This window comes from Alexandromys fortis, unplaced genomic scaffold (assembly GCF_014885135.2).
Source record: "Alexandromys fortis isolate MF-2015 unplaced genomic scaffold, M_Fortis_MF-2015_v1.1 scaffold_20, whole genome shotgun sequence".
In the NCBI taxonomy this organism is placed as follows: Eukaryota; Metazoa; Chordata; class Mammalia; order Rodentia; family Cricetidae; genus Alexandromys; species Alexandromys fortis.
The window spans coordinates 4,514,185-4,538,139 of NW_026067903.1; the positions used below are offsets into that span (position 1 = coordinate 4,514,185).

The 23,955-nt window shown below is 42.1% G+C and overlaps 1 protein-coding gene and 1 long non-coding RNA gene across 6 annotated transcripts in view; one reads left to right on the plus strand and one right to left on the minus strand.

Annotated features, from left to right (window-relative positions):
* Positions 1-23,955, plus strand: part of Aff3 (ALF transcription elongation factor 3) — a 471,150-nt gene that overhangs the window by 312,473 nt on the left and 134,722 nt on the right. For all 5 annotated transcript variants that reach the window (XM_050134761.1, XM_050134764.1, XM_050134763.1 and 2 more), the window contains one exon: positions 5,154-5,205. In XM_050134761.1, coding sequence (XP_049990718.1) covers positions 5,154-5,205 — 52 coding nt within the window. The remainder of the gene's footprint in view (positions 1-5,153; positions 5,206-23,955) is intronic.
* On the minus strand, positions 1,510-18,696 carry LOC126496994 (uncharacterized). Its single transcript, XR_007590498.1, has 3 exons — positions 18,576-18,696; positions 2,989-3,130; positions 1,510-1,938 (listed from the first exon to the last, which is right to left on the minus strand). It is a non-coding gene; the product is annotated as an uncharacterized lncRNA (long non-coding RNA).

A 23,955-nucleotide genomic window follows, 5' to 3' on the forward strand; every position in this document is an offset into this window, starting at 1 on the left:
TTGTGTTTCTGGTGCTTAAAAGGTCACCGTGTGTGTTGGGACAATAGGTCACTGCATTGAATCAAAACTGGGTTTTATAAAATGGTGCAAAAGAACCAGTACAAAATCTGAGTCTCATTGGTTCTCAGAGGCATGCAGGCATCACAGTGAAATTCCATTCCACACTGCGATATTCCCTGAAGGATTGTAAATTTTGACTTACTAGTTTGGGACGTAGCAAAGCCCTGCAGTCCAGAGCTTCTAGTATCTGCAGGGAAAGGTGTTCATGAGTGTTGCAAATGCACCATTCATATGGGTCACAGTATACTTCTGTAGCTAGCTGATGCTGCTAGCCGCAAGGCTGAACCAACCCAGAGCTGTGTCCTGAAAGCTGTTCTTGAGCGTCTGAAGTGAGTCTCCGAAGACCAGCTGGCAGCATGACGCCTTTCATGTAAAGTGTAGAAACAGCAGTGGCTGAGAATGTATTCCTGGGTGGTGAAAGCTATCCGGAAAAGAAAGGGAAGGCTTAACTGGAATCCTCTTTCTAGGTAGCTGGCAGGAAAGAGGATGCAGTCCGCTGGGCCCACTCAGGAGGCACAGGATTACTTGCCAATGTTTATCTCCAGCCTGGAAGGTTTTCTCATAGTCCATTTTAATTTTTAAAAACTGCCTATACACATCCATTACATATGCATTTTATGTGCACTAAAGGTGCATACTCTTTAGAAATCTTAGGAAAGGCCTGGCCTTGACTTGAGAAAAACTAACCCATGGAATGAGGGACTGTCAGAGCGAGAACCACTGGCAGCAGGTGCCAGGAGCATTTACATTATACAGATGAGGAGGGGTTCCTTCTGCATGAGTCATCTCTTACTCCCTTGTTGTTTATTATTTAATACTTGTATTATACTGAAAGTGCTCGTTATTGGTTTATAATTTCTCTAATTGACCTATGAGCAAATGGAATGATTAATTCATTAAGTTAATATATTTATGATGGCTTATTAATGATTATGATTAAACAGACTATTTTAAAATTTGACTGTGTTGAACAAGAAAGGATGGAAGGAAAAGACACGTGGGCGAGCCTCCTCACTTTACACTGTATAAAAACCAGAAGCCGAGGGCCCACAGAGATGGCTCAGCTGTTAAGAGCGGTTGCTCTGTTCCCAGCACCCACATGGCAGTTTGAAACTGTCTTTACTCAGTTCCAATGGATCCAATGCCCTCTTCTGGTCTCTACAGGCATTGCACTTCTGTGGTGCACGGATATGCAAGCAGGCAAAACATCCATACACGTTAAATAAAAATACATAATTATTTTCAAAAGAAGCTGATTAGTCAAGAAATAGGAGATTATTCTCTATTCTTTCTTCAGAACATATAAATCTTTCTCTTTCTTAATGTGAGAAGTAAAAGATTAAAAACAAAGTTAAAAGTGCATATTAGAAACAGCTGAACCAGTGAAAATTATAGAGGGAAAATTTATTACATTAATGAGAACAGATAAAAATCTAAAGTAGATACATCTAAAATTATAAAATATTTGTATTTATTGGAGTAATAATTGAAGGATAACAGAATTAAAAACACAAGTAAAGTTGCTGGGTTTTTTTCATGCTCGAATTCTCACGCTGTGAGCGTGAATTCCCATGATGGACAGTGAAGAAAAGTCCAGCACAGACAGATGGTCTTTTGTAAAAACTTCAGCAGAATACAATTCTACCTGGGGGACCTTTTCTGGTATTTCAGTAATTTCAACAACGTTTCAATTAAAATTTTAAAAGCAAGGCGTAGTTCCTCATAATCTTCTTAGAAACTACGTATCTGGCAGTTTTTCTTTTATTGTCCTTTTTACTTTTTAAATTCTCTTGCAGTGCGTTTTGATCATTTTCATTCTTCTTCGAAGCCATCCCAGATCTTCCCCTCCTCCCTTCGTACCAACTTCATGTTCTTCCTCTTCCAAAAATGAAAAGGCAAGATATCAGACCATAACAACAGAACACAAAGAGCCCTGGACTCCACGTGTCCAAATTCTTTTCCTGTCGGGAAGATGGCCGCTGTGACACTAGCAGAGCGCTTGGTGTCTCTAAAACAATCTGAATTAGATTTGGGTTTTTATCTTTACCTCCGCCAGGCAGAATACCAGGCACACAAGAGCCCTCAGTATGCGTAATCAGTTAGAGAGGAAGCTACTGTCATTGAGCGGTCTATTGAGTGCGCTGTTTCATGCCTGTACCGTGAAATGGCGACTGTAACATAAAAATTCTAAGCTACCCTCAGCCCAAAGTTCTACTTTCCGTTTTAGTGGTGGGCATCAGAAGACTCTGCAAAACTGAAAACATGTATCATACACACACACAAATGGTGGATAGCTGGAATGATGGATAGAGGGAAGGAAGGGAGAATGGGTGGATAGGAAGGAAGGGAAGGAGGAGTACGGATGGATGGATGGATGGATGGATGGATGGATGGATGGATGGATGGATGGGGGCTTTGTGAATAAAGATGCTTGGTACCAAGCCTGATGACCTGTACTCAATCTACGGGATCCACCATAGAAACCAAAAGGTAGAAGGAAAGAACCAACTCCCACAGATTGTCCTCGAACATACCTGCCATGGCAGGCATGCCCCACCCTCACACACACACACACACACACATGCACACACACATGCACACACACACATACACATTGGATAAAATGTAAAAAAAAGGCTAATATTTTATATATATTATGCATATGTACATAATACATTTTCACATATGTCTGTATGTTCCTTTCTGTGCTTCATTTTCCCCTTCTCTCTGATTCTATTTCTTTATGCAAAATGACCACCCTGTACTTCTTCTTCTGCCTTGTTTTTTAATGAACAATGCAGACTCCCTCCCAAAGAGACCAAAGTGGTGGCATCCAAGAGCTAACTTGAAGGTGACTCCCAGATATCTTCTTTGCGGGGTGCAGCTACCCACTTGTCAAATCTTGGTCTTGAGACTTGGTTACCTCACCTCTGTCACTTTCCTTAGGGGCCTGATGAAGTAGTGACGATTCTCAGTGGCTCAAGCCCTCGAACGTTTCAAATGAACTTCAGAAATTGCATCACCTAAATTTTCAAAGCTGTCGGGGGATTAATTTGCTTGTATTTTCTTCCTGAAAGACAACAAACAATAGTAATCCCCATCTCAATCTTGGCCTTGCTTTTCCCCAGAAAGGGTCCCTCTCTTTGAGCACTACGGTTGCCGAGAGCAGCTGCTATCAGACTGCTCCTGGAAATGTCCCTTTTGGCCCTCCCTATTCTGTCTTCCCTGTTGCCACAACATAAGTGCTGCTAAGAGCAGAGACAATCAGCTGCAGCTTTGTCCCCGTGCTGAAGACAGCCCACGATGCCTCCAGCCCCCAGCTCCCATGTGCAACCCAACCTGGGTCCTCTCAGCCTGTGGGCTACTCGGCAGCATTCTTGGTCAAGGTAAAACATTTACTCAGACATCCAGTCAAGGTCTTCCTTCGTCTCGTAATGATCCCTTGTTCTCTGACGTGAAATTTGGGAAGTGTATCTTGTCTAGTCCTCCATCACAATGGTGCCTTGGTGTTCCCCGGGAAATGTAACCCACTTCTCCAGACTCGGGGGAGGGGGAGGAGAGTCAGTGGATGTGAGAAGAATTAGACCCTCGTTTAGTTTTGTCTTGGATGATACAGGTGCTGTGGCTGTAGTTTGGAGTTGTGACAGGAATGGGGGGTTCTTCTGGGAAAATGATTCTGGAAAGTACTAAAATAGGTTGTTTTCCAGGCCACTTGACCAGACCTTACATGTCTCCTAAATGAGTTTACCACTGCTCTGCCCAGAAGACCCAAACTAATAGAAAACTCAGGGTGTTAGAGCAAGCATCAGGCTGTTGTGTCTGCTTCTATCTCAACATGCTTTTACCTGGATCAGGAACCAACTAGTCTGCTTGGTATCAACATAAGTGTTTGGGCTTTTTTTTTTCCCTTTCCTTTGGACGTGCTTGGGACTGCGTAACTGTCTTTGGTGAAAGTTCTGGCACGCAGCAGAGTTATATCTGAGGTAGCTGTGTGCAGCTATCCACCCGCCCCCCTCACAATTGCTTCATCTCCCGTAGGAAAATACAGGGTGGGCTTTTGAGCTCAGTTAGGACACTTTCTTTAGGAGGTTCGCTGTGTAATCCAAGAGGTCGTTTCCCCAAATGATGCCACAAGCCAGTGTTTGGATAGGATAAGTGTTTGGGTAGAAGGGGCTGAGCAGAAGCAGAGGGTCCTGGAAGCTGTCAGAGGCCTGATTTGAAAGCAACAGCCAAGAAGGTTAGCTGCTGCCACTGGGCCTGTCTCCTGCCGCTCAAAACTTTGTGCTGGGTTTGTCCAGCTATTGGCACTGCAGAGCCCTCCGTAGTAGCCATAGCATGAACAGCTTTTTTTTCCCCTTCTGCTGCCACAAAACCAGAGGAGCTCCTTATAAAATGAGGGTGCACATTTCAAACCACAGTTGGCCCAGGATTAAGTATTACCTTATGCCTGTTGTGAAAAGAATTTGGACTCCTTCCAGACTCCTAAAACTAAATCCACAATAGCCACGTCCCATGGAGATGCTCTTTTACTTGCCTCTCAGATGGTCAGAAAGGATTTCTGGTTTATATCTTATTCGGCTTTTATTGGGAGCCCCAAAATCTGCTGCCAGAGTTCTCCATGGGGTGAAATTCTTGGACATTTCACGGCTATGACTCCAGTGCTCTGTGAAATTCTCTCCAAGTTCCAATTCAGCCTGACCCCATTTGGCTTGTGTTAGCAGAAGGGATCAAAGTTCAGAGTGCCTTGGATGTACAATGCTAATGAATTTATTTCCTTAAACTTTCTGTAAAGTGTAGTGGAGAGAAACTGATTCCATCTGTAAGATATTCATCTTCTGGCAAGGTCTGCACTCCATGTCTCTGCTTGTTTGCAATAGCTCCTTGGTACCTCTCAAGGCTCTGTGCCTGGGCAGTTCTATTGCCAAAGCAAAATTATTTTTCACATTCGGTTCCCAAACAATAAAAGATGTTTTAAAAAGCCTCCTGCTGCCCATTTTGAAAGCTTGTTAATAGGAACATAGAAATATGTTTAATCTTAAATCTTAAGGACTGGGAGACTGATGTTGGTGTTTTTTCTCCACTTCCTTTTTAAGAGAAAGCTGATGCGGAGCCGGAGAGTCCAGACAATGGCACATCGAATACATCGTAAGTGTCTTTCACGTTTCTCTCTGAGATGACTGTTTTTTAATATGCCGTATAAAATGAAACAGGGCAAGTATCTTGTAATGGTGGTAATCATAGTGGAAGGAGGCCCATGGTTCTCTTTTTTCATGATAATGTCTTTTTAAATGCTTTCGGGTACAAACACACTTTGAGGTTTTATGCCTTAGCATTGAAAAGGAGATCTTGCAAATGCAAATGTTCTTCTTTATAAAGTGGGAATATAATTAGACTAGAGTGTGTACTAAGGGAGGATGGAGATAAGCCCTTTAAAATTTGGCTGGAAACTTTTAACACTGACATAAGGTTTGCTGAACTTTCTACACATACTGGAAGACATTCTGTCCCACGTGCCCATGAAGTACCCAAGTCATTTTAAAAGCCTGCCATCTGCAGTCCCACCTCCGAAATATGTGGCAAACACAACTATAGATATCTCTGAGATCTCAAGAGCTCATTCATGTTTTCAAGTAAAGTATTTCTTAAACATGAGAAAAGACATTTAGAAGGTATCTCGTTTTTGCATTTTCATCTTTCCCTTCTCAGTACTGAAAGAATATACGTGTGTTTTTAATGGTGAATATGATACCGCGTTGAGATCCCCGGAGCTCGGGAAGCAGCTCAGTTGGTAAAGTGCTGAGCCATGCGGTATGCGCTTTGAATCTCAGCGCTGGGGGAGCGGTCACGGACAGATGCGTGGAGCTCAACAGCTAGTCAGTCTTGCCTCCCTGAGCTCCAGACCAGTGGGTGGCCGATGTCATACAGCAGCGCTATCATTCCTCTTATCTGATACACCAGTGCAGTACATAATGGCCATGAAGCACAAGCTAACGAACGGCCATTTCAGCCTCATAAGCATCCATAAGGTCTTCCTCCTTGAAAACATTTATTTTGATCACCTTTGGGGAATGAAAGATGTTTATTATAGAAATGACTTTGTGGTTGTGTCTGTTCCTGGATCATTGCTCTCCCTATTAGCAGCCACAGTCTGTGGCGCAGATTTGTCTTATCTTTTGTCCAGATCTCTTTTCATCTGTAGAGCTCCTCTGGCTTGCACAGGGTGGCTGGATGTTCAGTAGTTGATGTGACTATAGGTTGTGTCTCTCACGATACTACTCTGAAAGTTCTAATGAGTTTCATTGTATTTTCTCATGAAATACTAGATATGACCGTTCTAAGTGCTTAAAATGTTGCTGTAAGTTTAAGTTATGCTGTAGAATATAATGGGAGAAGAGTTTTAATGCCATCTGGAGGCATTCTAGAGAACTGAAAAGGGCAGAGTCTCTGAAAATTGTAGTTATTTTGAGTACAATTTGGAAGGGATAAAATGCACAAACTGGAGTATGCATTTACCAATAGAAATAGTGGTGAAATAGTTGTGTTTTGTCATTTGATGAAACATTGATCATTAGAAATGTAGCAGTCTTTCAAATTCTTAACAAAATCATTTCCTAAATAGACAAAATAGCATCAAAAATACGTTAGTAAACCGTCACATGCTATACCTAACTTTACATATTCTTAAAATCTCGTTCACTAAACACCAATTTTACTCAGGTAGTTTGATGTGTTGTTAATGGTCTTCTTTGTTCCCTATGCGTTTCTGCAGCATCTGCTCCCTAAAATGTCAGTTTCCACTGCTTGGTGCTTCGTGTCTCCTAATGTGTAAAAATAAGTAGGCTGGGTAAGGAGTTAAGTTTAAGACCTCTGTTGATAGGAAGTCCTCAGCCCACCTCCCTGACTCTTCACCCACAGTGGCCCATTATCACTTGCTTCATGGTGGTCACTCAAACCAGGTAACCGAAAATCAGACCTGAGGTTGCAAGGATCTCTTAGACGTGGGGCATTGTGGACTTGGGAGTCTTGAGAGTCTCTGAGAGCTTTTCTGCAGTCCTTCTGTTATACTCAAGCAAAAGGAACACTGTGGCGAACAACACAAGGATGCCTCAGACGTGGGTAGGATTGATATTCGTGTAGATGATATTATATGCACCTACTCACATGTGTATGTACATACTTACATAAACAAGCATACTCAGACACACAGATATATGCCCCTCATTCGTGTTTTACCGTGATAGGCATAGCAATAACACTCTGCCCACATTACATATGAGGAGTCTGGGGCTCAGAAAGGTTTCCCAATTTAAAGGATAAATTGGGGCATAAATGTGCCTACCTACGATACTTAGGAATGTATAGTCTTGAGACAAAGTCAGGCCATGAATTGGAAACAAATTTTGAAAGTAGTGAACTGCTTTTGTTAGAGATGAGTACCAGTCAGGGGCTAGTTATAAAGTATCACATGGGTTAGGCAACAGAAATGTATTTTCCCACAGTTGGTTCAGGAGGTCCCCCCCTTCTGACTGTTGCGAGAGAGGGTTACCTGCATTCCTGGCCTTGTGTCCTCAGCTCTCCATTTGTCCTCCCAACATCTCCTTCCTCCTTGCATGCGACCTTCTCTGTGCCCCTTTTTATCAGAACATCAGCCACATTGATTGAGGCCCACCTTGTTAATTTTAGGCCTAACCCTGATGGTTTCATTTTAATACGATTCCTTCCATAAAGATCCTATTTCAAGATGAGGTCACATTCCCAAACAATAGTTTTGGTCTGAAGAAGAAATGTCCCACATGCATTCCAGTTTTAAATACTTGGTTACCTCGAGCTAGTAACACTAGCTGAAAAGGCTTTGGAGACATTCACATTGGGACTTAGCTGGAAGATGTTCACATGGCAGGAAATCCTTGAGAGTATCTTGTTCTTGTCCCTTCTTCCCCTTTCTCTACTTTCTTTGTCACGTGTCCCCACTTCCATGATAATCTGCCAAAGCTCATGCGACCAAACAAGTGTGGGATGACCCTCTGAGACTGTGCACCAGAATAAGCAATTTCCTCCTTTAAACGATTCTTTCAGCTGTTTGTCACAGCTGTGTAAAATAACCAGCACGATACTAAAGTTAGAACTTCAGCATATGGATTGCTGGGGAGAGACAAGTCCACCCAAAACACTGAAGGCCACTTAGGGAAGGGACTGCTTAGGAGTTAGAATTTGACTGGAACAGAATGTACAGATCTCAGAGAATGGGGCAAAGGGAAATAGCTTGAATAAAACAGATGAAAAAGTTACAGGCTCCACAGTGACTGAAAAGACTTCAACTATGGCTACAATTGGGCAAGGCATGGTGGGACACACTTGCAGTCCCAGCACTCGGGAGGCAGAAACAAGAGCATCATTGCGAGTTCAAGGCCAATCCTGGTCTGTATGGTGAGTGCCAGGACACCTAGAAGCCACAGGTACATAGCAAATTCTGTCTCAATAAATACATAGCGTTGGGAGTCAGGGCACATTTTCTAAAGCATCCTTCTTCCTTGCTAATTATAATGAGCTTCAGACGTGCATTGCATGGTAGGACAAAGGAACTGGGGAAATACCTGAGATTTCCTTCAGGATTAATGATCCAAGGATTCAAGAAGATGAAAAGAGCAACTTAGTATTTAGACACAAACAAAACCATAAATATCTGTGAAAGCGTTTTGGTTACATTAACGACAGGAAAATTCATGATAGTTGAATCCCCCTCCTCTGAGTATTTGAAAATGATCTGAAGTCTAAATTATTAACGCAGAATATAGAAGATTTGGTCCAGAAAGGAAGCAAAGTGAATTGAGTAAGAACTACCTTTGGGTTGCCCCTCCTCTGGGGACACTCAGCCATTCACGAGAAGCAGAAAGAACTCAAGGAGGGGAACCACACCTGCAATGGTGTGAGATGTCAGAGGATGAAGTCCCCAGTTGTGAAAGATCATGGCCGTTAGGGGAAGAAGACATTTCATAAAGGAAAAGCCATGCGAAAGGAACAGTGGTGTATAAATCCCCCCAAGTGCTTTCATGGCTCTTAATTTGCATAGTTGTGGAGAAGATACCGATACACAGTGGGAACAATAACTAGAAGCTGAAAGGGGCCAGCAGAGATGGCAGCTACTGCCTCAGTTGTGAATTCAACTCTCACCCAAGATACAGGTTTTGGGTAAAACTTCAGTTTCCCTAAACCCAGAAGGATCAAGCTTTGAGAGCAAATTGAGGCTAGAGAGACAAGTCAGTGGTAAAAAGCACATACTGTTCTTACAGTTTGGGTCCCAGCACTCAGGTCAGGCACTTTACAACACCTATAACTTCCAGGGCATCCAATGGCTAGATTCATGTCAGCCTGACACAAGCTAAAGTCATTGGAGAGGAGGAGCCCCAATTAAGGAAATGCCTTCTAAAGATCAGGCAAAACTATAAGGCAAGAAGCAAAACTGTAGAGCATTTTCTTAATTAGTGCTTGATGAGAGAGGACCCAGCCCATCGTGAGTGATACCACCCCTGAGATGGTGGTCCTGGGTTCTGTGAGAAAGCAGACTGAGCAAGCCAGTGAGTAGCACTCCACCTTGTTCTCCTCATCAGCTCCTGCCTCAAGGTTCCTGCCCTACTTAAGTTCCTGTCCTGACTTCATTTAATGATGATGAATAGTGATGTGGAATTATAAACCAAATAAATAGCTACAGAAAATATAAATATATGAATATGTAAAAAAAATTCTTATTGCAATGAAAAATGATATTTTGTAATTTGTATGTATGCAAAAGTAAAATATATGGCAGAAGCAGCATAAATGATGAGGGTCCTACATTTCATGTGAAGTAGCACAATATGAAATCTAAGTACACTATAATTATACATAGTGCACTACATGGGGATATCACTAGAAACAAGTATTGATTGGATCTTATCTAAAAAGTAATTGCAGAAATTTTTAAAAATAGATGAATATAAACGATGATACCACAGAAAGTCCAGAAACAAAAAAAAAAAAAAAAAAAAAAAACAGAAGATAACAATAGAAAACTAGCCAATCTAAGTCTGGTTACCATGACTGTATTAAATGTAAATACATCAAAAACTAAAGCCTAAAGGGAAAATGTCATGTTAGCTATAAAATCAAGACTACTCATTGTTCACACGTCCATACTTCAAATATAAAAATACAAATAAATCGAAGCCTTGAAACAAAAAAAAAGGAAAATAAGAAAGGATGAATTGTTTATGTAACAGATGCAAGAAAACTGGAGCAAATGTCTTCATACTACTGCCAAGTAGTCCTTAAGACAAAGGACATGATAACTGTAAGACACGAAAAAGGACATTTCCTACTGCTAATGAGCAAGATAGTATAGTCATCAATATTTATGCTCAGACAGACTCAGGATAGCCATCAATATATATGTACAGACAGACTCAAAAATATGACAAACACTAACTAGACCAGCATCAAAGTTATAAACTCCACAGGAGCTGAGAAGGCTTACACTGTGGCTGCAGTTGGGCAAGGCATGGTGGGACACACCTGCAATCCCAGCACTTGGAAGCAGAAACAAGAGCATCATTGCAAATTCAAGGCCGTTCCTGGTCTGTATGGTGAGTGCCAGGACATTTAGAAGCCACTGGTACATAGCAATTGAGAGGAAATTAAGTAAAACACTCGTTTGTGGACTATATGAGCATCAGCAGCCACTCTGCCCTAAGTGTGCAGACAGTGCTACACCCACGAAGTACAAACACAGACTCTTCCCAGAGGCACAGAAACGCCCGTTGCGGCTGGCCTGGCGGTGAGCAGTGGAAAAAGTCTCAGCTTCTGAGTGTGAAAATACCGTGGCTCATGCTTCATCTCACACAAAGTGATTGTGTCGTAAGTCCCTGGAAATAAGTATCCTTTAAACCTCAGCATTGAGACATTAAATAACACTTCTAAATATTCTTTGCATCAAAGTATATATCACAAATGAAATTAGAATGTAATTTTAACTGAACAAGGATGAAAGTGCAGTTGATGAAAAAATATGTAAAGTTTATTAAGACAGTGAGGACAATAAGAAATTTAAGACTCTACTTACTTATATGAGGAAAAGCCAAGGTCAATATCAGTGATTTGGGTTTCTTTATTAATAAGTTAGAAAAATAGGGATGACTAAGCACACATACTGTTCTTTCAGAGGGCACAGGTTCAGGTCCTAGGACCCACATCAGGCAACTCACAACCACTTGTACCTCAAACTCCACAGGAAACCTAACACTTCTGGCCTCTGTGGGCACCTGTATTTATGTGCATGCACTCACACACAGACACACAGATGCATACACATGTCTCTAAAACTAAAATGGTTTTTTAAATAAGATAAAAATTATCAAATGCATTCATTACCTTATATGCTAACCAAAAAAGTGATAAAAAAATCAAAAAAGAAGAAACTAAACCTAAGATTAATAGTAAAACATATAATAGAAAAGTAGAGATCACCAAACAATACGAATAATTAAAAAAAATTTTAAGGGTTAGTGAAATTTACATATTGGCAAGATCTAGCAAAAAAGAGAAAACACAAATTGCCTCCACACGCCATGAGAGAAGACAGCTTCACATCTCCTATGAATCTTTAATTAGTAATAAATAGATATGGACCACTACTTGGAAATTAATTTGACAACTTAGATCAAACAGTTTTCTTGAAAAGGAAGTAGAATTATCATAATGGTCTCAAAAATCTGCATGCCGTATTGGCATTATTAAATACTTGCACAATCAGACCTCTCATAAACTGGAAAACACCTCCAGTGTCAGAGAGTTTTGCTGATAATGGTCATATTTTTAAATAAAAAATGAAACACCATTAATGAATTAGCAGAACTCCACAGACTCGGGAAGTAAGAGAAAGGAAATCCAGTTCATTGTATGAGACCTATATAACCTGTCAACTTAACCGTGTAAAGAAAGTTGTAATCCAGAGTGCCTCATAAAACATTATGCAAAATCTTTAAAGCATTAGCATATCCAATCTAGTGTTCAGGGAGAGGATATAACTTATTATGACTAGGTAATATTTACTATAAAAGTATATGGTTTAACGTTAAAAATGAGTTAATGTAATTTACAATATTAATAAAATAAAGAAGAGATATAAGTGGGTACAGCAAAAGTACATGACAAAAAAAAGTTAAGTCCTATAAATGAATTTTCTTAAAAAATGAGTTAACTAGGACTAATGGGAAATACATTCACTCTGGTGATTGGAATCTATAAAACATTAAGACCTGCTTCTATGTTGGTCCAAACATTTTCCTCCTAAGACAGAAATCCAGCAGTGCTGTCTGTGGTTGTTGCCTCTGTTCAACATTCTACTGGAGATCGGCGTCAGTACCATAGGACAAGAAAAGGAAATCATGGGCATAAATATTAATGGAAAAATAACACAAAAGCAGAGAACCTAGAAGTTAACCGTAGGAGCCTTGATAAAGAGCAAGGGCATCAGTCAATAAATACCCAACTTCAAAACTTAATCATGATAGAAACTTACCATGATGTAGCACAGACTTAAAGTAGACAGATCGGTGGAGCAAAGCAAGAGTCTGAAGGCAGGCCACACACACAGTTGCCCTTCCGCACAGGGAGCAAAGCAGGCCAGCCGGAAAGCCAAGCCTTTCACCAAATGATACCAAGAGAGCCAGTGAGGGAGCAAATCTCCTGCCACATGTAGCCGAGATGGATTAAAGACCTCTGTATAAAACCGAAATGTCAAAACGTCTAGCGGAAGTCATAGAACAGTGCCTCCACAGCCTGAACTAGACAAAAGTCTCCTACAGAAGTCATAAAACTGGACAAGAGAAGGAAAAGTCCTAGTAAATTGACCTACAACACAGGGAAACTATTCCATCAAAAGAACAGGGCAAGCCTAAGCAATCTCATAACCTGGCAAATGACAAATTCAGAATATATAAGGAACTCTGAATACCCCCATAATAATATAGCAAACATTTTTAGTGGGAAAAATCCTCAAAGATACCAGAGAAGATATGCAAATGGCCACTAAGTAGGTGAAAGGGTGCATGTTACTAATTGTGTTCCTAGGGAAACACGAATTAAAGCCGCAATGAGACACTACTACCTCCTCGATTTTGTGAGTTGAATTAAAATAACTGACAGCGACCAATAAGCAGTGGTGAAGTGATAGAGTGACGGGAACTATCCAATATTGCTGGTGTAAAATGTTTAATGATATTAAAGCTCTTATAGACAAACACTCACTGTATCACCTAACAGTTATTTGGGGGAATTAGCATAGGAGAAAATAAAACCTTAAAGCATAGGACCTTAAAGAGATATGTACAAACTATTTATGGCATTGTCATTCATAATAAGTAAAAATGGAACACCTCCAATATTCACCAGTGGTGGAAGGATAAATGATTGTGATATGTCTATACTGTGGAATAATATTTCCAATTAGAAGCAACAGGAACACACAATGCAACAGGGTTGCACTGCAGTGCTGTGTGAAATAAAGACGCCAGACACACGCGTGTGTAAGCAGGGGAAAACGACTGTATAGACGTGGAATTCCTAGCATCAGTTGCTATGAGAAGCTAAGGGCTGACTGAGGGACCACAATTGCTAGAGTAATAGAACAATGCTCGTGTCTAGTTGAGCTGCCTAACAAGGGTGTGCGCGTTTACCAAGACTCCCTGTACTGTGTGTACAGTTAAGATCTCTCTGTCAGTTTGGATGAAGATGTCGTTTATTTGGTAACGTGATTTCATCCCGAGCACAAGGCCCTGTGTTTGACCCCTATAACCACATGCACCAGGGCTGGTTGTACATCTCTAATCTCAGCGCTTTGACTGATGGAAGCAGGAGGATTAGAAGTTCAAGGAAAGCCATCCTCAGCAACGTAGCCAGTTCAGGGTCAGCCTGGGATAAGAAGGGGAGGGAGGGAAGAAAAGAAGAGAAAACTGTGTGTTTCACTGTGTGTAGATTTTATATTGAAAAGGAAAGATATAAATAATAAAAATACTTACAGTACAGGTTTTCTACTGATAATCCCCTATTTTGAGTACTTTCATAGCTAAGCTACAGTTCTTAATGCTTGACACCCCTCAAATAATAAGCCTTTTTTTTCCAAAAAGAGGCTGATTAATATCCTGGTCTTTAGATGGGCAACTTAGAAACCAAAGAAGATACACAAATAAATGGCCACTAATATGAAAGGGTACATTTTACAACTTAGTCTCATCCTAGAAGAATATACATTAAATCCACGATGAAACACTACCACATCTCCATTTTTATGACTTGAATATAATTGGCAGCACCAAACACACAATGGTGAATATATGTAACGAAAGAACCTATCTACTTTGCTCTAAATAAATAGAGTGGTAAAGATAGAACTCGAACGCAAGACTCCAATCCTAGCAGCAAAGTTCTCAGCCAGCGTCCCACTGGCTCAAAGCTTTATGTCCCCTTCAGACATGGTAACCATCCTGGGAAAAACAATTTGTAGTGTAATCCCTGAAGAGGACGAGGCCAGAGTACTGCTAGACAGTCATCGCAGCTAGAGAACCCCAGGACCCTGCAAAGACCACAGGTTAGGCGGATTGCTGAGCTTGCTTTTGCAGAGGGCTGCCAGTCAAGGAGAATGAACACTCAAGTCAGAGGCCGTGGCTCAGGCATGCAGACAGAACCCCAAGAGAGTGTTCTTTTACATTTGTGGATGTCCCTCAATTGGCTCACGTAAGTATGCCTCAAAAGAATGAAGATTAAAAATGACCTTCCTAAATCAGGGTGATAGAAGCAAACAAAAGGGTTAAACTCCTAAGAGGAGAAAAAAAAGCCAAAATGAAGCAGCAGGAAATGGCCCATCCAGGTGCCTACATTGTACAGAAAAGTGTTGGAAGTTATTATAAGCTAGACTAAATTGCAGCGACCCATGAAATGTTCCTTCTTCAAAAGGTAATATATGGAAAGTGCCCATTACCAAGCCAGCACCCAATAACTCATTGTTACTGCCATTATAACGGTATTTATGGCGTATAAAAGCTTGGAAACAGCCCTGTCTCTGTGGCTGTTCAGAGCTTTATTAGAAGCTTAATTTATTCTTTAAAACAAGTAGAGAACTTCGAAAGAATGAAGGGTATTAAAGACAAAGTGGCAGAAAGTTTTTTAAGGGATTTCCGGTGAGGCCAGGGCTACCAGTGGTCTCCAGGATGGTGAACAGAACAAACTCCTCCCCAAGCCATCACAGGACAGGACCCCATGACTTTGCCTCTCTCCAGAGAGAATGCATGCCCACCCGGGGAGGCTGTAGACCAACTCTACTGCTGACTTCTCTTTAAAACATCTTGCCAGGCATGGGCATTGCTGACTAGGGATGTGGGCCTGTGTGAGTCTACCTGGGTATGTAGCATGCTATCGAGCTCCACTAGAGAGCTTGTTCATAGGGTGGAAAGGGCCTGTTTGGAATTTCCATGCTCATAGAAAAATGACCTTTAAATTGTTAAGAGTGTAGAAAATGGCTGCTAAGCATATAAAGAAATACGCCACGTATACATGTACATTTAATAATGAGGTTACACAAACTGGTCAGCTAATCATAGAGAGATGAAAGTCTATTGGAGAATGTCCCCTCCTCAAAAGAGCAGGACATTTTCCCCCCTGAGAAACTTGAAACCATGGTGATATTTATTTTGGCTGCAGCAACCTGTGTGTAAAATGATGAATTGTGGCTGATCTTTCAGCTTATTAGGTGTCTGTCCCCAGAGACCTCCTTTCTGTATCTGTTGAAATGATTTGCCAATATCCTGTTAGCTGGAGAGCTGAGAAAGCCAGGAAAACACCGCTTGCTGGAAAGGACTGGCCAGATCCTGTTTCACCCACTCTCAGACACCAACAATGAAAAATGAGCAAAGGGCTCCTCAGCACCCCCAGACACCCTCAGACCACTCAGGGTATAGATGCCCAAGCTAGATGCAGGTCTATGAAGGAGCGTGGATCACTCAAAGTTTCACCACAAGCAGCCTGTATGCACCAAAGAGTAAGCAGGGACCCGGTACCCACTGGAGGAGAAAACATGCCAAAGTTGCCCATTTTGCCTAAGAGGGAGACCGGGAATTAGGTCGTCTTGGATCAGCTCTCATATGATGATACAAAAATGCTAGTTACAAATTGTGTCCTCCCAGAGCAAGACTAGAAACCTTGACTTCTGTGATCTTATACCTGGCTGGAGGCTTGGACACAAGAGTCAGTAGAGAGAAGCCGCTGACAAAATTAAGGAATCCATTCTCCTGTTTGATTCTCTGGGAACTCACACTTCTCTTCCTGGGTTCTATCAAACATACTTATTTTTAGAGGCTATCTAGGTTACTCAAGGTTTTTTGATTGTCTGTCTTCTGGACTTTGTGATGTAAGATCTATTCTCCTAGCCGGTTTTAAGTGTGTAGTTTAATAGTATGAGGTGCATTCTCGGGGGCTTGCTGCTGTGTTCATCATCTGACCCAGAGCTGAACTCCCATACTAGATAAACTGCAGCTTCCCATCTCACTGCTTTCAGCCCCATCTCACTGAAATCAGCCCCATCTCACTGAGCTCAGCCCCATCTCACTGCGCTCAGCCCATCTCACTGCGCTCAGCCCCAGGTCCATTCTACCTGTATGGGGTACTTTTAGAAAAGTAGAAAAATATAGTGGTTTTTGTTTGTTTGTTGTTATATAGCTGATATACTCAAGTTTAATTCATATTGCCACATGTGGTATAATCTCTTCCTTCTCAAGCCTAAATAATATTTCATCGTGTGTTGTAGACTGTTCCTGACTTGTGAAGCCTCAAATTGCAATTTTTATTTTTTCTACTCTTAGCGGGAGGGAGAAGACAATATCACATGCCATGGTGCGTATACAAAAGGACAGCTTCTGGTGCTCAGCCTCACCGACCACCTTGTTTGACACAGTCTCTCATTGCCTCTGTGTATGTGAGGCTGGTCAGTCTGTAGACTCTCATTCTTTAAAAGACCTCCAGGGCTTCTCTGTGTCTGCCCCCCCCCCCCATCTCACGCTCGGTGCGCCGCAGTTATAGATATGTGCTTCTCCATGCAGTTTTGCCTGAGTTCCAGGGATCAGAACTTAGCCTCTCACTCTTGCTTTATCCACTAGGCCATCTCCAGAGTCCTTACTCTGTGCAACACAACCAAGGCAAAACTGGCCTGTACACACCCAGATAGTACTCCCCAAAAGGTCCAAGAACATCTTCATAGGACCTCCGAAAGTTTTAGATAAAAGAACTGACACCTAGAAAAATCTTAGAGCCTAGCCATGCTTGTAAAGGAGCCGTGTGGGCTTTTTGTGATGGGAGGTTTCTAGTGACTCCTAAGGAGTCCACACACACAGCTGGTGATGGGCATATTACTACAATGGACAGTCCCCTACACTAGAAGAAGGTGTGGCACCTTTGCAATGAGCCCTTTCAGTCCACAGAGACTGTCTTGGCAAGCTTCATTTGCTCTGAGTCACGGTGACCTTAGCAGATGGTAACTTTTTTTTTTTTTTGGAGGAGACACTTGGCTGTAGAAGAGTATGTTTCTTGTTACCACTTTTATTGGCTGTTGTAGACAATAAATAATGCCTGACATTAATGGGTTGGTTGCGTTTTCTCCTGGCACAGCATTGTCTCTCCTACAGCTTCTTCACGCTCTTTTGTAGGCACCGGCCCCAGCGTTCAGGGCATAGCCCTTACACGGTGCCACAGTACTGAGATGAGAAAATTAATTGATGCCGAGAACACGGAGTGATTGGCACACATTCCCTCTCCATTTTGTGCACTTTCTCTCAGAAACACTTTGAGCTCCATTTGTTCTCCCTCTCCGACACAGTCTCAGATAGAAACCTCTGGAACACACAGCTCACTAAACTCACCCTTGCCTTTTTATTCATCACAGCTCCTCTCTGTACACCTGGTACGTGGGATATCCCCGTAGATAAACACCTATCTGGTGCCAGGCACTTGGCTAGACACATTGTTCTGTTTAATCCGCAGGACAATCCGATGCGGTATCTTATTATACTGTTACATCTCTTATTACACAAGAAGAAAACAGGATCTCCAGGCAGCGAGCTGGCTCCCTGAGGCTGCACAGTTGGCAGCAGCAGAGCCAGGAGTCTGGCTGCTTGCCTGGCTCCAGGGCCGCTGACAGGCACCGCTTTAGGTCTGTGGCTTGGCACGGGGGACCTCTGAGGTAGAAGAGCGGTTGTGAGGGAAGAAATCCCATTTCTAAACAAAGGGCTGATAGTTCCCTAAAAAGCTCTTACAGCCCGCCTCCCCCCACCTACCGACAAGAGAGTGGCCTCCAGGAGGGCCTGCAAGGATACAGGGAGAGCCAGGCTCCAGGCATCCGTGCCTGCAGTATCCCGCACGGTGGTAGAGGTAGCCAAGGAACAGTCTGGAATTCTCCTAGCAGAAAGTGATTTCCCAGCCTCAGCCCACCTGCTCACCTCAGAAGCCCTCTGCTTCTGGCAGAGGGTGTCTCAGTGAAGCTGTGCCCACGGCGTCTCACCAGAGAATGTAATTGTCTCAGCCTCTGCTGCTAAGGCGCTACCACAGGGAATGACCCCCTTCTGCCTTTATCTCTGACATGACGGAAGTACCCGCAGAACAAAACATGCAGGGTTAGGACAGATGGCCAAAATTACACACGCACGCCTACCCTTGCCTTTTTATTTAAATTTTTAAAAATTCTTGCTTTAATTTTTTAAAAATAAGGACTCTGGAATTTTAAGCATTCACACCATAAAAGGTGACGTGCTATATATATAGTGTGTATACTGTACACTATACTGTACACTGAACGTGCTGTTTAAAGTGGTTTGTTTGTGTAATAGGGACAGTGATGTGAAGTGCAGCATTGAGTCACCCTTTAGGTGAGGCAGCTCAGCATCTTCATAGCAACTCAGACTACACAACAGCCCTTCTGTTTCACAAGTGAAGAAATAGAGGCCCAGAGAGCCGTGCACACAGGTGCAATAGACAGGCACTTCTTGTTGGTGGTTTTGTTTTATTATCTGCCTGGGTGTTTGGCCTGCAATGTGTTTCTGTGCATGCAGTACCCAAGGAGGCCAGAAGAGGACATCAGATCTCCTGAACTGGAGTTAACGTGCAGTTGTGAGCCACAGTGTGTGTGCTGGGGATCACACCTCTGGAAGGGCAGCCAGTGTTCTTATCCACTGAGCCATCTGTAGCGCTCAGGCCAGGGTTTTAACTGTAGAAAGTACTTTGTCTGCAGACACTGGATTACATTTAAAATACAAACCTGAAGTGACCACGGGCATGTGCAATGGTTTAGATGTGGTTTGTGCCCAAGGGCTCATGGACTGGATGCTGGATCTCCGTGGTGGTGTGTAGAAGCATATGGAAGTGAGTGAAGGGGAATTTAACATAAGAGGTGGGACCTGATAGGGTCTTCAGTTCTTTGGGGTTGTGTTCACTTAGCAGGGAATGCTATTTTCTTGTGCATCGCAAACCCTGAGCCTGATGCCTAAATCTCTGGGTTTTAGTTATGGGATGTGATCTTACCTATCCAGTTACTGCTACTACTGCCATCCGCCTCAAGGTTCTCATCCAAACCAAGCTGATTCCAGAACCCTTTAGGACCTGTAGCCAAACAAGCCTCTTAGCTTTGAAAAGTTACCCAGCCTAGGGCATTTCATTGTAGTAACAGAAAGTGAACTAATATAGGAGGAAGCCCAGCCGTTGGGTAATTTCACTTGAAAGTTAGTTTGACACAAAAATTAAAAGATTGATTAGATCTATTAGACTAATTATATTTAAGGGATATGAGATAGGGGTATTGGTTTTGGTTTTTTTTTATGTGTTTGTTTGTTTTGAGTTCCCAAGAGTAAATAAAATAAAAGTAAGGAAAGAAAAATAACCAGTAATTAGGTAGAACGAACAACCATATGCCTTTGCTTCTTAGACCAATGTAATGAAAATTTCAGAAGCTATACTCTGAAAAATCAAATTTTTTTGAAATGAGTATATACATAAAATATTCATAGATTTGGAGAAAAAAATCACGCACAACACATGTTGACCACAGACATAATTGCTTTTCGTGAGCCATTTGTGAAAATGGAGACTTCAACCGATTTTGTGCGTTTTTACCTTCATTTTCAGTGTGATTGGGTCACATGATCCTCATACCCCAGCATTACTGACCACTGATCTAAGCACCACGCCAGTGTTGCTCCTAGGCTTTGGGGTGGAGGACCCTTCTCAGAACAGGCGTCCATGCGTGAGAGATTTCTAATCAAGCTAGGATTTGATTCCTGGCCCATGATTTTCAGGACACCATTGCGGATCATCTGTTCTGGCCACTAGACTTCAACATATTGCCAAGGCAATGAATATTGATATGTCTCTAAATAACCAAACAGAATTTAATAATGTTGTGTCATTCTGGATTTTTCTCAAATGTTCAATCATGTCTGTCAATTAATAATAAATGCAAGGTGTCTAATTTCTTATATTTCCCCTTTGTTTTAGATGTCTGAAACAAAGCAATATTTCATCTTTTCTTTCAAATATCTGCTAAGTGATCATTTTGTAACATTCTGAAGAGCATTTTAATACCGTTGTTCTGTTTTCTGATTTTCACTGTTGCTGATCATGCTTAGTACCTGTGGACAGAGAAAACAGATGCCTTGTCCTTAGAAATATTCCATGGATACTCAGTGTCAAACTTGCATGGGTTAGGAGCTGCACTGAGGTTCGCCGTAGCCTGGGGACACTGGTACACGTGCAGACCTGAGTGGCCCTGAGACCCCAACAACAAGCTGGACTTTGTTCATATCATGATGAGCTCTGCTCTGAGGAGCTGTCATTTTAGCGTGGTAGGGCTACAGTTAAGATAAAGGGATGCTGTGGATAGCGTCTGAGGCCAGGAGCACTCAGAGCAGGGATGCAAAGTTCTCCTCCTCCAGGAGCTATAAATGGATGCCTTTCTTTGTTTGCTTGTTTGTTTTTTAATTCCTCTCTTCAACCTCTACATAGAGATGCCAGATAAAATATACAACACCCAGTTAAATTGGAATTTCAGATAAACAAGGAATAATTTCAGTGTGTGTCCTGTGCAATATTTAGGGCATGCATATGCAAAAATATTACTTACTTGTTTTTTACATAAAATTCCAGTTTTAAGTGGGGAGTCCCTTGAGTTTCGTTCACTAATTCTAACACTCTGCAGACACCACATACTCTAGACCCAAATGTCTTAAAGTATTAATGAATAAAGAATAAAAGATAAGTGGAGACGGGAGGAGAGAGACAGAGGCAGTAGGAAAGAATGAATGCTGGATTCCTGCCAAGTAAAATAACTAAATTCTAAAAACTGAGGTCATAGGATGGAAAATGTCTGTTTCACGGACTTTTGAGCCTGAATATTTGCTCAGAGAGAGAGGGAGGAGAGGGAACTTGTTCTTCACCACTGAGCACCACTGCTCACCCAGGAAGGGAAGATTTGGAACCTGAAGACCCTTAACCTTGGGACTTGGTTGGAAGACTGCGACCCTTTATTAATTGCAGGTTTTGTTTTTCCCACAAGATGCTTTGGCAATGGGATAGCAAGGAAAGGTACCTAACTTCAGCTCTTGTTTCTAAGACGTCCTTGAAACTTCGCGGTAACCTTCTCTTTGTCTCGTGCTAAAAAAGCAGAAAATGATCCGATACCCGGTAGGGAGAGGAATTTGCCCTGTTTGAAAAAAAACCAGACTGGCTGTGAAGCATGAAGATTTTTTTTTCTTTCTTTCAAGCTAAAAATATTAACTCACAGCTCAAGACTCTTTATTTTTTCCTTTATCTCTAAGCAGATGAATACTCTAACCAAGAAAACTCTTGCCTTCATCCTGGACACGTCACGTTGTGACATTGTTCCTAGGAGGTGGATTTTAACTGTGCGTGGGGGGAACTAGTGGTTGGAATGTTGAGCGTGTTATTTCAGTCACGTGTGCTAGGCTTTGGCCAACTGAAGCACAGCTGGATCAAGCCTCAAACAGGGTAAGAGTCATTTCGTGTTACTGGTTTGTCTCCTGTATTGGGCTGTGGGGACTGTGGGGGAAGCAGAGGCTGCGGGTTTGTACTGGCTGTCGGGCATGCTAACATGAGTGTCCTACAAAGAGGAAGGTGGGTGGTCTCTGTGCCATGAGCTGCAGTCTAACGCATGGCAGTGTTGTGTTGGTGGCATCGGCCTTGGGTCACTTTTTCATTTGCTATGAAAGAATCTATACTGTTGGGATGTTTAACATCTCCCTAAAGCCAAACAGCTATATGGGAGCCTCTTGTTTCTAATAGGTGGTTATTTGCATCTTTGCTGATTTATTTTTTAAAAAAAAACATATGATGCAAGAGACTTCTTGACCAAATTCATTATAGATCTTCCAGATAACCTTTTCCAAATTTTTAAAATAAGAAACATCATCTCTTTTGCCTTTCAGCTTTTCAGTTAGATTTGTCCCGCACCTTACTAACTCTCGTAAGGTCATTGTGGGATTGGTTCAAAGAACAACAGCATTCTGCATGCTTTCCGTTTAACAGACTTCAAACAAGCTCCCAAAGCCAGTCTTTTTCCTAAGGGCCAGAGATAGTGGCATGCGGAAACCACAGGGAGAAGCCACAGGGAGCCACATGGCCAACCTGTGACGATTAACTTATAAACCAGTGCCATTTTGATGGGAGAGATGACCAAAGAAAATTTCCAGGTAATCTAGTGGCCAGTTGCAGGGGTGCATGGGTGTGTCCCAACCAAAGTTTTTCCTCCAGTCCAGCCTCCTAGCTGGACATCATAGACAGGATGTAGGTCAGACCGCTGGAGAAGCCTTTTAAAATATTAGGGGATAGGAAAATGGCTCAGTGGATAAAGTACTTGCCATGCAAGCTTGAAGGTCTGAGATCAAATTCTCAACACCCACATAAAAGCCGAGTGTGATGGTCTATGCCTGTAACCCTGGTGGTGAAGCATTAGAGAGAGGAGAATCACTGGAGCTCGCTGGCTACCCAGGCTAGTCAAAACAGAGAGCCCCAAGTTCAGCAAGAGTGATCCTGTCCCCTAAATAAGATGGAATGTGGAAGCTATCCACCATTAGCCTCTCACCGGCTTGCTCCCACACATACAGGTGCATATAGCCACCCACATACAACACATACACACACAAGCTGGCTGAAAGAATAGATGAATAAATAAAAGGAACCTGAACCCACTGTGCAGCCCTGGATGGCTGTAAACGTGGCAATCCTCCTGCCTCAGTACCCTGAGTAGTTGGGACAGCATTCCTGGAGTCATTTATGATTTTGATAATGACTGCAAATCACAACTATAGGAGCAAGAAATGATGTGTTTGAGATGGGATCTTGCTATGCCCAGGCTGTCTAATTCCTGCACTCAAGTAATCCTCCTGCCTCAGTCTCCTAAATAGTTTGGGCCAAAAGCATTCGCCAGCACTATCAGCTTCTTTAATTTTGATTTATTAATAATTCAATGACACTCTGTCTCAAGTGAACAAGAAAAATCAGAAAATGAAAATACCTTATAAATACATCAGCTGATGAATGGATAATTAAAATGTGGTAAACATAATGTAATAAAATTTTATCCAGCCATGCGGAAAAATGAAATTAGGAAATCTGCAGGAAAATGGATTTATATGGAAATAAAAGTATTATATTGAGGTGTCCCAGACTCAGAAAGACCAATAACCACATGTTCCTCTCTCATGTGCAGATTCTGTCTTCTAGTTGTGTGTGTGTATGTGTGTTGTCAGTGTGTATGTTTGTGTCTCTGTGTGTGTGCTTGTCTGTGTGTGTGTCTGTGTGTGTGCTTGTGTG